General features: G+C 41.6%; 1 protein-coding gene across 2 annotated transcripts in view; it reads left to right on the forward strand.

Moving 5' to 3' along the window:
* Positions 1-14823, forward strand: part of CFTR (CF transmembrane conductance regulator) — a 1712697-nt gene that overhangs the window by 1259632 nt on the left and 438242 nt on the right. For both annotated transcript variants that reach the window (XM_044088720.1, XM_044088721.1), the window contains one exon: positions 4789-4883. In XM_044088720.1, coding sequence (XP_043944655.1) covers positions 4789-4883 — 95 coding nt within the window. The remainder of the gene's footprint in view (positions 1-4788; positions 4884-14823) is intronic.

Consider the following 14823-nt stretch of genomic DNA (forward strand, 5'->3'; position numbering starts at 1 on the left):
ATGTTCTACATGAACTACAGAGTCAACTGACACCTCACCTGTATACCCTGTTCAACCACAGCCTCACCTCAGACTTTGTCCCTACTGAATGGTGCACTGCTGCAGTCATCTCTCTCCACCAGGGAGGAGTGACTACAGACCCTGGGAACTATCGCCCCATTAGCCTGATGAGTCTGATATACAAAGCCATGGAACTCATCATCGTGGATGTAATAAACAAGGATAGAGGGAATCTCTGAACGCTGGATCCCACACAGTTTGGTTTTGTGAAGGGTAGATCATGCCTGCTCAAGTTGGTCAATTTCTTTGAGTCAGTCAGCAAAGCTGTGGATGAAGGCAAGGTGGTTCATACAGCCTACCTTGATCTGGCCAAGGCCTTTGATACCATTCCCCACTCAGGAATCATAGAAAAACTCACTAAGCTAGGCATCAACCCCTATGTTACTAGGTGGGTTGTAAAGTGGCTCACAGATAGAATCCAAAGTGTGAAAGTAGCTGACTCCAAGTCAGACTGCTGACCAGTCACGAGTGGAGTCCCACAGGGATCTGTCCTGGGTCACCTCCTGTTTGGTATCTACTTCTCAGAAGTCCAAGCTAATACGAAGAGACTCTGGCTGACAAATTTCGCAGACGATTACAAGTTGGGAGCCATTATTAACTCCCCAAGTGATGTTGACATCCTACAGAAAGGCCTCACTGAGACCAACGACTGGTGTCAGAACCATGGCCTTAAGCTCAATGCCAAAAAAAGTGTCATTATCCTCTTTGGGAAAAACCCATTTCCCATGAATTACCACATCAATGGTAGTCCACTGAACACAGAAGGCATTATAAGAGATCTGGGAACACAGATTGACAACAACCGTTCTTTTGACCACCACATTGCCACTGTGATCAGAAAGTCCTTCTATGTGGCACATCTCATTACTAAGGATTTTGCATCCAGGAAAAAAGAGGTCATTGTCTCCTTCTACTCTTCCCTCATTAGGCCAATCATCAAGTACAATGCCCCATTTGGCATGTACCTCACTAGACGCCTGCAACAACTGGAGAGGCCACAAAAGTACCTCACAAAGAGGATCCTAGGCCTTAAACAGATATCCTATATGGACAGACTCAAAAAACTCCAACTATTCTCTGTCTCATATCACCTAGTTAGACGCGATCTCTGCTTGACTTACAAAGCCATGTCTGACCCAGCTCTGTTAGAAATGCTACTTCTAAAGAAATCCCAATCTCTCTGCACCACACACTCCAGAGACCTCAACCTCATTACTACAATCACCAGAACATGCTGGAGGGACAGGTTCATAACCCAGAGACTGCCCATGCTATGGAATAGACTTCCCATGCTATGGAATAGACTTCCCATACATATCAAACAAAGCACCTCATTGGCCCTCTTAAGAGAAATCTTGATGAGTGGATAGGAAATAGAAAATTCACCCCGGGGTCACTCCATTGGCTCTACTCGACAGAGGCACTGGGAACTAAGGTCAGGTAGCATGATGCCAGGGTAATCCTATGGGCTAGGCCTGTAAGGGCTCCAGGGTCATTAGCTTAGTACACACCTATGAACCTATAAGAACCCTTCTGTGAAGCTGTTGTGTGCTATTGCACAGTCCCGTTTGCAAACTGGTACTAATGCAGCACAACACCTCAGCTGAGTTCTGGCCATGAATAAGTCCATATGTGGAGACTTATATAGCAGTAGTACAATGTTTCACAAGTGTATATACTGTTTTTCTTGTGACACAGCCTCAAAAATATTCAAAACAATAGTAATCTTGGTAGAAAGAAAATGACAAATACATGCAAACATACTGAACCCCCACCCCCCATTACTTTTTTTCTGAAGATGTTTTAACTAATAGTATGCTTTTTAACCCTAGAAACGTTCACATGGTTAGCAATTTTGACGTAGGGTTACCACCTGTCCCTCTTTGCGAGGGACAGTCCCTCTTTGGGCAGTCATGTCCTGCGAAAAAAAACTTAAAAATCGCAAATGTCCTGAGATTTTAGGACAAAAATATTTCCATGGTTTTCTTTTATAGTTACATAAAACAGTTGTTTTACATCTGAAACACCTAAATGTTATATGATAAAGCATAAACAACTCAAAGCCTACAAGAATAAGCTTTATTTGGGCAAAAAAGTGAAGTTTTGTCTTTTGCACTGATCATGGGTATGTTTTGCCCTGCAAAATTTTACGTTTCTACAAAAAATGTCCCACTTTGGGCACTTGAAAAGGTGGCAACCCTATTTTGACGACAACTTTCAAAAACATGTTTAAGCAGTAAGACTCCCTACCCCACCCCCTGTTCTTTTTCGTAAACTGGTTTAGCTGCTGGTATAGTTGTTGCCTTTCTTTTTATTTATCTTTTAATTTGTATTCATGGAGTGTTTTACATTTGTGTACCGTATCTTCAGAGGTATCTGGTCAAACAATGTACAGTATGTCAGTGTTTTTCTACTGCTTTTGGCCGATGTGTCTGTGTATTTTTGCCTGCGCGAGCATGTGTACTTTTAAGTCCCGGGTCACACCAGCTATGGTCTGTTGCTATAGTGACTGCTGCTTCCCCCCGTGTTTTATGCTTGTGCTTTCCCATCCTTTTTCATTTCCTGTTTGTATGTTTTGTGTTTTCATTTCAATCAGGAGGTTAAATACGTTTTGATATATTGTACTGTTACTGATCAGTTTGCATATTTAAATTTGAGTTTTTAGTGCTTTTATTATTGTACATTCTATATAATTTGTATCACGATCTTTATTCCGGTTTTTGTTTTATTTAGTTTTGCGTTATTCCACTGCATGCAAGCTTCTGGCGTTCGTCTTTAAGCTGATTTTTCTTTCTTTTTGAGTATTTTTGTGTCTATACTTCTTTTTCTGCGCTTTGATACTTTTCACATTGATGGTAGGTTGTTGGATTTTGAAGACAGGAAGCGGGTTCTGTGAGTGAATGTTATCACCATGTGTCCTGCACTAATTTTTCCCAAGTTGTACAACAGCTGCGATGCGCAAGCGACTAGCAATCTGATCAATGTTCTTTGCCCGTTTTATAATCTGTCTCTATATATTTATACGTGTATTTTCTGAATTATGTTGTACCAACATTGGGGTTAAATGGATATGCAGTTCACTGTTCATATTCCTTACAGTCGTCTTTGAACTTTTTTTTAGCTTTCTAACTTTGTGAATACCGTTATTTTTATTTAACCTGTTTTGTATAATTGCAAACTTGGTTTCATTACTCCCAGACGACATGCTGTTCTTAAAGAGATCGTCATATTGCTCTTAATGATTAGTTTAAATCAAGAGCAGCTGATGTGTTAAAATTAATTAACAACTCCAGATACTGCAACTGTTCTTTTTCCAAGAATCAATACATGTTTTGAAGTTCTTACCCGCAGGCATTTTTAGCACTTTTAAGACTTTTCGGAAATCATCGTACTTACAAGCTGCTTTCAAAACAACAGTACATCCCGTTGGATTCCTTCCAGTTTAAGCATGCTCCTGTCCAACTTACTGAATATTGTTGATACGTCTGCGTTGACAGTTATAACTAAAGAATTATTACTTAAATTGAAAGGATTACTTGGCCGAGACAAACAGCTCGATAACAAATTGTCAGAAACGGGATCCCTGTTCAGGTCATCAATAATTTTCAAATAAAACCACTAAGACAAAAAATGTGCAATAAAATAAAAAAATTCAGACTTACAAAAAAAAATCACTGGGCTGGAATGGAACACGCTTGAACTGAAACAAATCCAACGGGATGTCTTGTTTTTTTTTTGCAAGCAACTTGCAAGTACAAGTTCCGAAAGGTCTTAAAGTGCTAAAAATGTCTTCTGGTTAGAACTTCTCTGAAGAAATTTTGGATTCTTGGAAGAAGATCAAGCAGAAAACAAGTTTGCAATATCTGGAATTGTTCATTAATTTTAAGACAGCAGCGGCAATTGATTTAAACCTGATCATTAAAGAACAATATGATCTCCTTAAGAACAGGATGTCTGAAAGCTTTGAAACTAAATTTGCCATTATACAAAACCGATTAAATAGAATGATGTTCAAAAAGTAAGAAAACTAAAGAAGTTCGAAAGGAACATTAAGAAATATGAACAAGGAGTTGCATATCCATTTAACAACAATGTCAATACAGCATATAATGGGGACAGTAGCAGCAAGGGTGTTCCAAATTTAGGTATGCCTCCAACATCTATGTCGCAAGATTAAATAAATTATTGTTTTTTATAGTTGTTTTCTTTGTTTTTGCTTAGAATTAAGACGTCAGTGAATTAAACATGACTTAAGCTATTCAAAGTTTACATCTCTTTTGATAAATAATGTTTGCAAGCCTTGTTTTTTCTTTGTGTCAATCAATTCATGTAAGAATCTGTGCACCTAAGTAGCCACTTACACTGAGAGCAGGTCTTTTGGAATACGGCCACTGATGTAAGACAAACTAAGTCACTTTCACTGATCACACGTCTTTTGGAATCAAGGCAGACTTACACTGAGAACAACTCTTGGAATCTGGTCATCTTAGTTTTTAACTTTTTAATGTGGTTTCATACTGTTTTTTTTAAACATTTTTATTGAATGTGCTTAATTATATTATTTTAAAATGCTAGTTCACATCTTTTAGTGATTTGTATTCACTAGTCTGTATAATTTGAGAATATTTGAAAATGTCTTTGGTTTCATAACTGTTTTTGTATTTCATCAATGAAAAAGTGAAGAGGAAAGAAACTAAAAAATGTTTTCATACATGTTACTTTGAATAGGATATTGCTGTACTTCCTGATAATGACAAGACAGTTGTTGCAGAAGGAGGAGTCACACTTAGTGGAGGACAAAGGGCTCGGATCTCCTTTGCAAGGTTAGCATTATTATACTAAAAAAAAAATAAAACAAAATAGTTTGCTTGAGTGCCTAATGCAGATTCAGTTTTCAAAATGTATATCTTAACAAGAATAACATGCAAGAAACCTGAAACAAATGGAACTTGTTTTTCTGATTCAATGCTCTGTACCTATATTTGTGAATTCATATAATTTAGAGTAACATAATGGTTTATTTTAGTTCAAAAATCTGGTGATCTGGGTAAGATCTACATGATAGATATGCTTTTGTAAAGCTATGTGCAAATAACTTAGTCTTATTCTATAGTCTGAATTTTTTGCTAAAAATAGCTCAACTAATTGAGTGTTTAACTGTCTTTTGTCAACAGCTGAGGAGGGGAATACATTGCAGAATTCCTTGGTGGATGATAAAAATGTGCCTTATTCTAATTAGAATTTCTTTAATAAGGCCATTCTTTATGTAACAGAGTCTAATAGAATAATTTAGAAGTCTGTATTTTTACAGAAATGATTCACTTTGTTCTAATGCCCATGAAATCATGTGAATCATGATCCTATATGAACTGCTTTCTTTTATTTCATTAAAGCTGGCATGTGACATTTCCAGATTCACAACCGAACCATGTTTTCTTTTTTTCTAATCAAGCCTCGGTAAAATTAATATTAAATATTTCAACTAATGAAGATAGAATTCCAAAGGAAAATAAACTCACACTTACTTCAGCAAGTGGAGATTACCCAGCTCTGTTGATGGAGAGGGATAAACCCTGAATGGGATCTGGGCAACCAGAGTCTGACTAGCAAATCAGATGCTTGTTGGGGTGGCTGTGGGGAGGAAAGGAATAACAAGGCTTATGTCCATGTGCATCTCTTTGGGGGAAAGAGAAGGGACATGTGCTTATGACCACACTTTCTCTGGTAGAATCTCCATTGAGACCAGTGATTGCATGAAATGAAATTGCTTCTTTACGGGGGAGGGAGGTAGTGCCTGTTGGAGATGGAGCTTACATCTCAAAAGCCTATTACATGCCACCTCCCTAGGACACAAATGAGCATGTGCAGGGGTGTCATTATAAACAATAGAAAATCCAAGCCATCTGTGATGATTGTGTTGGTGATGAGCCATCTTAGTCATTTCTTGCAACAACGAGGGATAATGAATGGGCTAGTTGCTTGAGAGAGGTTCTGATGGTCAGTAGAGCAGGGGCAAGAAAACTGCAAAAAATACAAATGACGGAAAAAAAATGGAAATTGAAGGTTTATATAGGCAAAACCTAAACCACATACAAGTAGAATTTGGGGATAAAACAATCAAATGTGAAGTAAGGTGGGCTGCTTGTAAAGCAGTTACCATATACTGTCTGAGTAGAAATGCTACCTGTTATCAGATAATTAAAGGAACTACTGAAACAGAAGTAAAAAATAAAAATAACACTTTTTAAAGAAAAAAATACAAGAAGCTTGTGATCTTATACAGATTTCTATTATTAAAACAAGTCCAGCAGGAATTTATTTTATAAAGACCAATTACATTTTATTTAAGTTAATTGTTTCACTAACTATATAGAGTAGAGTATTATACCATGTTAAGTTGTCATTCTCGCCTTCATTCTTGCTGGATGGGTTCAGAGCCGATCCTCGGCTCCGACTCGGCTTATACTATAGCTTGAGAGCTATTTTTACTGGCTCGAGGTAGCCCTATAATCCACAATACCATGCGCTAACTCCCCAGATCTTGTTTGCCGCTTCGCTGCGAGGTTGCCTTTTTTTACCGGCTCAGGTCAGTAAAGAGAATTTTTTCTATAGTACTATTTTTCAGGTAGTTTTCCGGATAGATTTCCTATTTTAGGCCCCTATCGATTGTTTTATTCTTTACAGCCCTTTTGTAGCCCTTCTTCCCTTCCTTTTAGTTAATTTTTATCATTGGGCCTACGGGCTTTACCTTAGTTTTCCCCACCCTTTAGAGTGTCTGTGTGTTGTGTTTAGTCAGTCCCCTTAACTTTTTTCTAGTCATAAGTTGAGTGTGTGTGTGGGCTGACTGTGATTACTGTGTTTGCTGTTGTTAGGACTATGTCCAAAGACGCTAAGGTCTCGGGATTCAAGAAGTGTGACTCGTGCTGTCAGAAAATGTCTCTGACAGATGGTCACACTTCTTGTGTCTACTGCTTAGGGCCTTTACACCTGCAGGACTCTTGTTCCGTCTGTCACGGATTTAGTTCAAGAGTCCTGCAGGAGTGTCGTAATAAGCTCATCTTAAGGGGCTTATTGAAGCCCGATGACTCCCCGTCCAAGTCTGGCTCGGGGAAGTCTTCAAAAACCGCCAAACCCTCGGCTCCAGCTTCTGAGTTGAGGACTGGCGTAAATGAGATGGCTCCGACATCGGTTCCAATCGGATCCAAGGCGGGCAAGTTAGTATCCGCTCCGAAACCTGCATCGGAGCCGATCCCAGCGTGCAAGCGCTCTAGATCCCCCTTACTAGAATCCGTCCGATCGGCTCTGAGATCACCACTCCTATCGGAGCGGAGTCATAGGACTCACTCATCTAGGTCATCCAGGCTCTCCGACCACGATATTGAGAGGGTGGTCAGTAGGCTCATAAAATCTCAGGCACTAGCCCAAATGCTCCAAAGCCCGTCTCATCAAACTGTGGCTCCTTCGGTACTGCTATCGATTCCTCCTCCGACTCACCTTTCGAGTTCGGAGCCGGAGTTTGTCGGAACCGTAACCTTGCCCACGTCGGAGCCAATACTTCCACCTTCAGCTCCGGTGTCATTGGCTCCGACTTCTTCATTGGTTCCGTCCGTGGAGAGGTCCGGGCGCTGGGACTCTATTGTCGGCTCCGAGGGGGTGAGTGGCATCGGACCCATGTCCGACCCCACTCTCCTTCTTGGAGCTTTGGCTCTGGTTAGTTTGGCCCTGACATCATTCTCAGAGCCTTCTCTGTCGGTGCCGGGAGCGGTTCCGGTCTCTTCGGAGCCGGGACTGCCCTTGGTACCTGATAGGGGAGCCTTCGAGGTGATGAGGAGCATGCTGGACCCAGTGTCCACTCCAAGGTTTAGTTCTGCAGCTCCTCCCTCTACAGTGCCTGTTACGGTCTCTGGCCATCCTCCTGCATCTGACAGCAGAGATCCAAAGCATAGGGTACCCACTTTGGGTGTCTCCTTCTCTTCCGAGGCCTCCCCTGAAGCTTCAGGGGAACCCCCTAGGAAAAGAAAGTGCAAGAGGAAGCACATAGACTCCCCCGAGTCTGTCACGTCGGACACTGACTTGGATGAGTCGGAGGGTTCCCCGAGATCCCCCTCTGAGGATGTCTCTTTTTCAGACATCCTAGAGATCCTGAAACAGAGGGGAAATTGGTCCACTCTCAAACCCTCCGAGGACGAGTCGGTTTACCTTGACGCTTTTGGATCTCACCCTTCCACTTCCTGGGTGTCTCCCCCTTTCGACCCACTAATGGAGGTAGTGGCTAGAAAGGCATGGGCAGCTCTTGATTCAATGGAACCTACCCCTATGAGGCCCTCTAAATTTATTTCTGCTCCAGAGGACAAATCCTTTCTCACCAAAGGTGTTTCAGTTGATGCTATGGTGGTAGCAGCAGCCACTAAGAAGGAATTGGCTGATCCTTCTGTACCTGTTCATCCTCCTAACAAAGAGTCCAGGACCATGGACAGGTACGGTAAGCGGACATTTGCTTCAGCGACCTTTAGTATGCGATCGCTGAACTATTTATGTAATTTCACCCGCCTTCAGAGAGACTTGCTCAAAGAACTAGGTGAAACTGTACAGGGTCCTTCTGCTGCGGGGTATCAGGACAAGATGAACTCCCAGCTGGCTACCCTGAATTCCATTGTTAACTCCTCCATGTGGCTTATTTCCTATGCAGCCGATGGAGCGAGTAGGGCCGCAGGCACAGGTGTTGCGTTGAGACGTCACGCTTGGATGCGACTCTGTAACTTTGCCGATCCCTTCAAGGCATCCTTCACCAACACCTCCTTTGATGGTTCAGAATTGTTTGGACCTCAGGTGAAGAATACCCTCACCAGATGCGAGCAAGATGGTAAGACTCTCTCTGCCATGGGAGTCCATTTTTCCACACCTTCTAGACCTTATCCTAAGGGACAGAGAGGTGGGAAGATGTGGTTCCACAAACTACAGGGAGTCGCGCCTGCTGCATGTGGTGAATTTCCCCCCAGAGGCAGAGGGGGGAACAATAACAGATGCTGCCCCAGGGGCAGAGGGGGTCCACAGAACCAGGGTTCCAGGGAATCCTTCCCTGACCAACCCTTTCAACATCCCTGAGAAGCTGCCCGACTGTCCGCCTTCGGAGGCAGTCGGGGGAAGATTATCTCTGTACCCGGAAGCCTGGCAATCCCTCTCCCAAGACAAATAGGTACAGAAGATCATATCTGAGGGTTACAAAATTCCCTTCACTTCCCCTCCTGTACAACCGCCAAGACCCCTACCAGACATACCACCCGCACAAAGGGGTCAGGCACAGCTAGAAATAAAAAAGCTGTTAAAAAAAAAGAGTCATCCAGGCAGTCCCAGCAGATCAGCTAGGATCTGGAATCTACTCCAGATTCTTTTTGGTACCAAAAAAGACAGGAGACTGGAGACCCATTTTGGACCTCAGCAGATTGAACAACTCTGTACAAAAGACAAAATTTCGGATGGTAACACTGCAGTCCATTCTACCCTTTTTGGGCAGAGACAACTGGATGTGCTCATTAGACCTCCAGGACGCGTACTATCATATAAAGATACACAGGCGCTCCAGGAGGTTTCTCCGCTTCCGGCTGGGAGCCAGTCATTATCAATTCAGAACCCTGCCTTTTGGTCTTACCACAGCCCCCCGGGTGTTCACCAAATGCTTGGCAGTGGTCATGGCTCACCTGAGACAAAAAGGATTCCAGGTGTTTCCATATCTAGACGACTGGCTCATTTCCGCTACCACCAAGCAGCATCTTATAATGGCCAGGGATTACACTATCCAACTTTGCAAGAATCTAGGTATTTCTATAAATTTTGCAAAATCCTCCTTGTCGCCTTGTCAATGTATAAACTTTATAGGTGCCGTGTTAAACACCACAGAAATGTCTGCAACATTACCACCTCAGAGAGTGACAGACATACGGCGGAATGTTCAGTTCCTGTTTCAGTCCAACAGAGTTCAAGTCAAGTTAGTACTGAAAACGTTAGGCCTCATGGCAGCGGCGATCCTTCTACTCCCATTAGCCCGCTTCCACATGAGGATCCTTCAGTGGATGCTGTTTTCTCAGTGGTTCTTTCAACAGCTCCCAATGACTCACAACATCTTGATAACCCCATCATGCAAGAATCATCTCTCCTGGTGGATGGTTTCCCCTCAGCTTTTTCAGGGCAGACCCTTTGTTCTCCCCCCCCCAGTTGCCACGGTGACAACGGATGCCTCCCTGATCTGGTGGGGGGGGCATTATCAGGGCAGGACAGTCCAGGGCACATGGCAACAATTAGAATGCCACCTGCACATAAATGTCCTGGAGATGAGAGCGGTGCTTTTAACGTTGCAAGCCCTTCAGAGCTCTCTTCCCACAGGGACTATAGCAATTCAAATGGACAATATGTCTGTGGTGTGGTACATAAACAAGCAGGGCAGAACAAAATCCTACCCCCTATGTCGAGAAGCACTCAGACTTTGGCAATGGGCGATTTCCTCTCAACGGTTTCTGATAGCAACGCACATCCCTGGGAAATCCAACGTCATAGCGGACAGATTGAGCAGAACTATCCTCATGCCTCACGAGTAGTCTCTAAATCAAGCGGTAGCAGACAGAATATTTCAGAAATGGGGCCAGCCTTGCTGCGATCTTTTCGCAACCCCTCAAAACAGCAAGTGCCTCGATTTCTTCACGTTCTTCCCTCTACCAGGCCATCCCCCCAGAGACACTCTTGTTCACGATTGGCCCCGGGGTCTTCTATATGCCTTTCCTCCCTTACCGTTGATCCCGCAATTAATTCAGAAAGCAACCGTATTGAGATCCAAAATGATCCTCATTGCTCCGTTTTGGCCTTGACAAGTATGGTTTCCATTCCTGCACAGTTATCTACTGGAACAGCCTTGGCATCTGGAACCCCTTCTGGATCTGTTGACCCACCTCTCAGGCAAGCTGCATCAGTCTCTTCATTCCCTCAACCTCACAGCTTGGTTGCTCCACTTCCAGCCATAGCCAAGCTTCCCCTTATTTCTCCTCCTGTCCGTGATATCATTTTGGCTTCCCATAAATCCAATACTAGGAAGACGTATGCGAGTAAATGGAAGCGTTTTTCGCTCTGGGCACAAGCTAGGTCCTTAGATCCTTTCCAGGCACCCATTCATAAGGTTCTAGACTTTCTGGCAGAGCTTTTTCATTCAGGGTCATCGTCAGCCACTATCAGAGTATAATTAGCGGCCATTGCTAATTTTCATATGGGGCTCTCAGAAGCAAATATTATGTCCCATAAACTCTGTAAAGCCTTCCTCAAGGACATCTTTTTGCTTAGACCTCCAGTTAAGGATCCGCCCCCGCCATGGGATTTGAATTTGGTTCTAACGTCATTGATTCTGCCTCCCTTTGAACCTGCAGCCTCTTGCTCCCTCAAGCTTCTTTCTTGGAAAACTCTGTTTTTAGTAACCATAACATCTGCCAGAAGGGTATCGGAACTTCAAGCCTTGTCTGTCCATCCCCCTTATTTGGTTTTTCATAAAGACAGGATAACTCTCAGAACAAATCCTTCCTTCCTACCGAAAGTGTCCTCTGAAGCAAATTTAAACCACTCTATTGACTTGCCTGTCTTCTTCCCAGACTGTTCCAACAGGGCTGAACAGAAATTACATCCATTGGATGTTCATCGCCAACTACGGTATTATCTAGACAGGACTAAATAACTCAGAAAATCAGACCAGCTCTTTCTCTCTTATGCTGAAGGGAAGAAAGGGCTTCCAGTATCAAAGGTTACTCTTTCCAGATGGTTGACATCCATTATTACATTTGTCTATGAGTTGAGACACAGGCAACTCCGTCTAGGCCTAAGGCTCATTCAACTAGGGCACTATCAACATCAACAGCCTTTCAAGAAAGGTTACCATTGGATGCCATATGTGCAGCAGCTACATGGGCTTCCCAACATACCTTTATTGTCCATTACAAACTTGATATAGCCTCCAGAAATAGAGTTGACTTTGGTTCCACTGTACTCGGGAGTCTGTTCCATTGAGCCACCCAGGACTAAGGTGCTAGGGACGCTGTCCCATCCAGCAAAAATGAAGGCGAGAATGACAACTTAACATTAAGAAGTTATGTCTTACCATAACGTTCCATGTTAGTTGCCTTCTTCTCACCTTCTTTCTTGCGTCCCTCCCTCCTGCCCCCTAGCCTGGACAGACTTGAAGGTCTCTGAGTCCTTCCATTTCATGAGATACAATATTTTACGGTTTCCCCGTATCTTTAGTGTTACCAGCAGGGAGTCCGTACTTGGAAATGAGGATAATAATAATAAATTTATACTATGTGTTAGCTGCCAAATGAGATCTGGGGAGTTAGTGCATGGTATTGTGGGTTATAGGGCTGCCTCGAGCCGGTAAAAATAGCTCTCGAGCTATAGTATAGACCGAGTCTCGGCTCCGAACCCATCCAGCAAGAAAGACGGCGAGAAGAAGACAACTAACATGGAACGTTATGGTAAGAACATAACTTCTTATTCCTTTTACTTAACAGAAATTATAAAAATAAAAAGAATGTCAAATATTATATCTAGCATAAGACAGAAAATAGTGGGTTATAATGAAAGAAACATAGTAAGTCATGTACAGAAATGGATGATGTTACCAATATACGAAAAATATAAAGATTACTATTTTTACAGCATAGTTTTAATCAACGTGTTAGCTAGAATAAAAAGATAATTTATGACAAAAAATTAATTAAAAAAAAAAGTATTAGAATAGTTGGTAAAAAGTCAAAGAACAGGTCCAGGTGGCTTTTATCAAATATTTTAAAAGAATATGTGCCCAGTGTTGTTAAAAGTGCTTCATTCTTTGCATAATGATTTACATGGTGAGCATTTGAATATATTACTCATAGTTTTCTTGCTCAACTTTATTATGGCCCACAATTACATGAAAAGTTACAGGTCACATGCATCGATAATCTTAGATATTAAGATGTTAGCCTTTATTTTAGCTAAAGGCTACAGACTGTTCAGCAAAATATATCAACATTTCAGTCCAATTTATTTGGTCTCTAAAGATCTAAGATCACACTAGAAAGAGGATGATAGCAAAATAGCTGAGGTATACGGTCAGTTTTGCTTTTCCAATGGATGCAGCTAAGCCATTAGAGTACATTTTTGTTTTTATTTTTTATTTAGAGTATTCCAAGCTTTTAATTTCCCACCAGAAGTTATGAAAACTATAGTTAAATAATACATTAAAATCCCACAATGAACCTGTTAATTTCTTTTAGCAGATTATCTCCACAAAATACTCATCAGCTAGCCTCTACCTATTTGGCTTGATTCGACCCATTTCCTCCCCCACACATTATAGCTATCCCAAAAACTGTGGCTCGGTTCTCAACTGGATATTGGTGCCTGATTCCATTAAGTATATCTTCAGTGGCACCCTCTCTAATTCCCTCAGTGACCACCTCCATCATGTCAAACAACACGTATTTTGAAATTCTCATAAAACTCACTAATTTTAACCTTGATACATTATTAATAGAAGCTTAATCTCCTTTAACTATTCTATCCTGAAAGATATTCCACTTAACAAAGCAGTATACACATTTAACACATTATCCTGAAAACCTTCAATAGTCTGGCTCCAACTAGAGCACAATGAGTAATGAATAACCCTTCTCCTTTGTTATACCCTCAAAGCAGGCACCCAATGCACGAAGGACATAGAGGTTGCAAAGAATGGTTAAAATATAGATCTCCCCAAAACCTACAGAACTTTAACCTTCCTACAATACAGATTAACACAGACAAGAAGATCTATTACAATAACTCCTTACTAAATTACTGTTCCAACACTAAAACTTCTGGTCTTCTATTAATAATAATAATACACTCCATCCTGGAACAACCATCACTTCTAATCCTGCCCCAAGTAACACTCCCTCCCGGAATAGCTGCTCAATTAAACAAACATTTTATAGAAGGCATTAAAGCCTTACTAAAGTTTTTCAACCTAACAATGTTTTTATGCCCTGTTCTCAGACAACAAACACCACCTGTTTCACCCTAAAACCCATCCAGGCCTCCTACATCAAATTGCTGTTCTTTAAACTGAAATCCTGTTCTCCTTCAGCAGATAATCTCCCAACTGAATACCTCAAGCTGGCTGCCAGTTCCACATCCTATCCTCTGTATGTACTAATTAACAGATCTGTAAAGGAATCCTATATTCCTTCTCTGTGTAAAAAATTCTTCATCACCCCCTTCATAAATGAGGATCCTCATCTCATATAAGCAGTTTTAGACTAATTCACATAGTATTCCCTTCATCAAAACTTCTAAAAAAGTGCAGTCACAAGCAACTACTTGAACATATCCTTCAGAAAAAGCTCCTGATCCACGCACAGCATGGTTTTAGACCCACCCATAGCTATTTTAGCCTCAAACTTGGCTTTGGTGGATTTTATTAAGCTCCTGAGCGGTTTGTATATTTCATTAGTAAGGGCTGTAACTCACTGAATTCACTGAAACTACATTATAAAATTTGCTATTGTAAATATTGATTGCATTAAATATGATACATTGGAGCTTTACTTGCGGGCCTCCACTAAAAAATGGACACCTGTGTCCAGTCAGACTTTCCCGTTAAACAAATGTCGATAAATAAATAAATGTACTTCAGTCCTGTAAGTATAAGAGGTGGGATGAGGCAAGGGTAATGCTTTCTTATTATTTATTTAATTTATAATTCAAAACCCA

The sequence above is a fragment of the Protopterus annectens genome, chromosome 11.part0, assembly GCF_019279795.1.
Source record: "Protopterus annectens isolate FY-2018-M chromosome 11.part0, PAN1.0, whole genome shotgun sequence".
Lineage (NCBI taxonomy): Eukaryota > Metazoa > Chordata > Ceratodontiformes > Protopteridae > Protopterus > Protopterus annectens.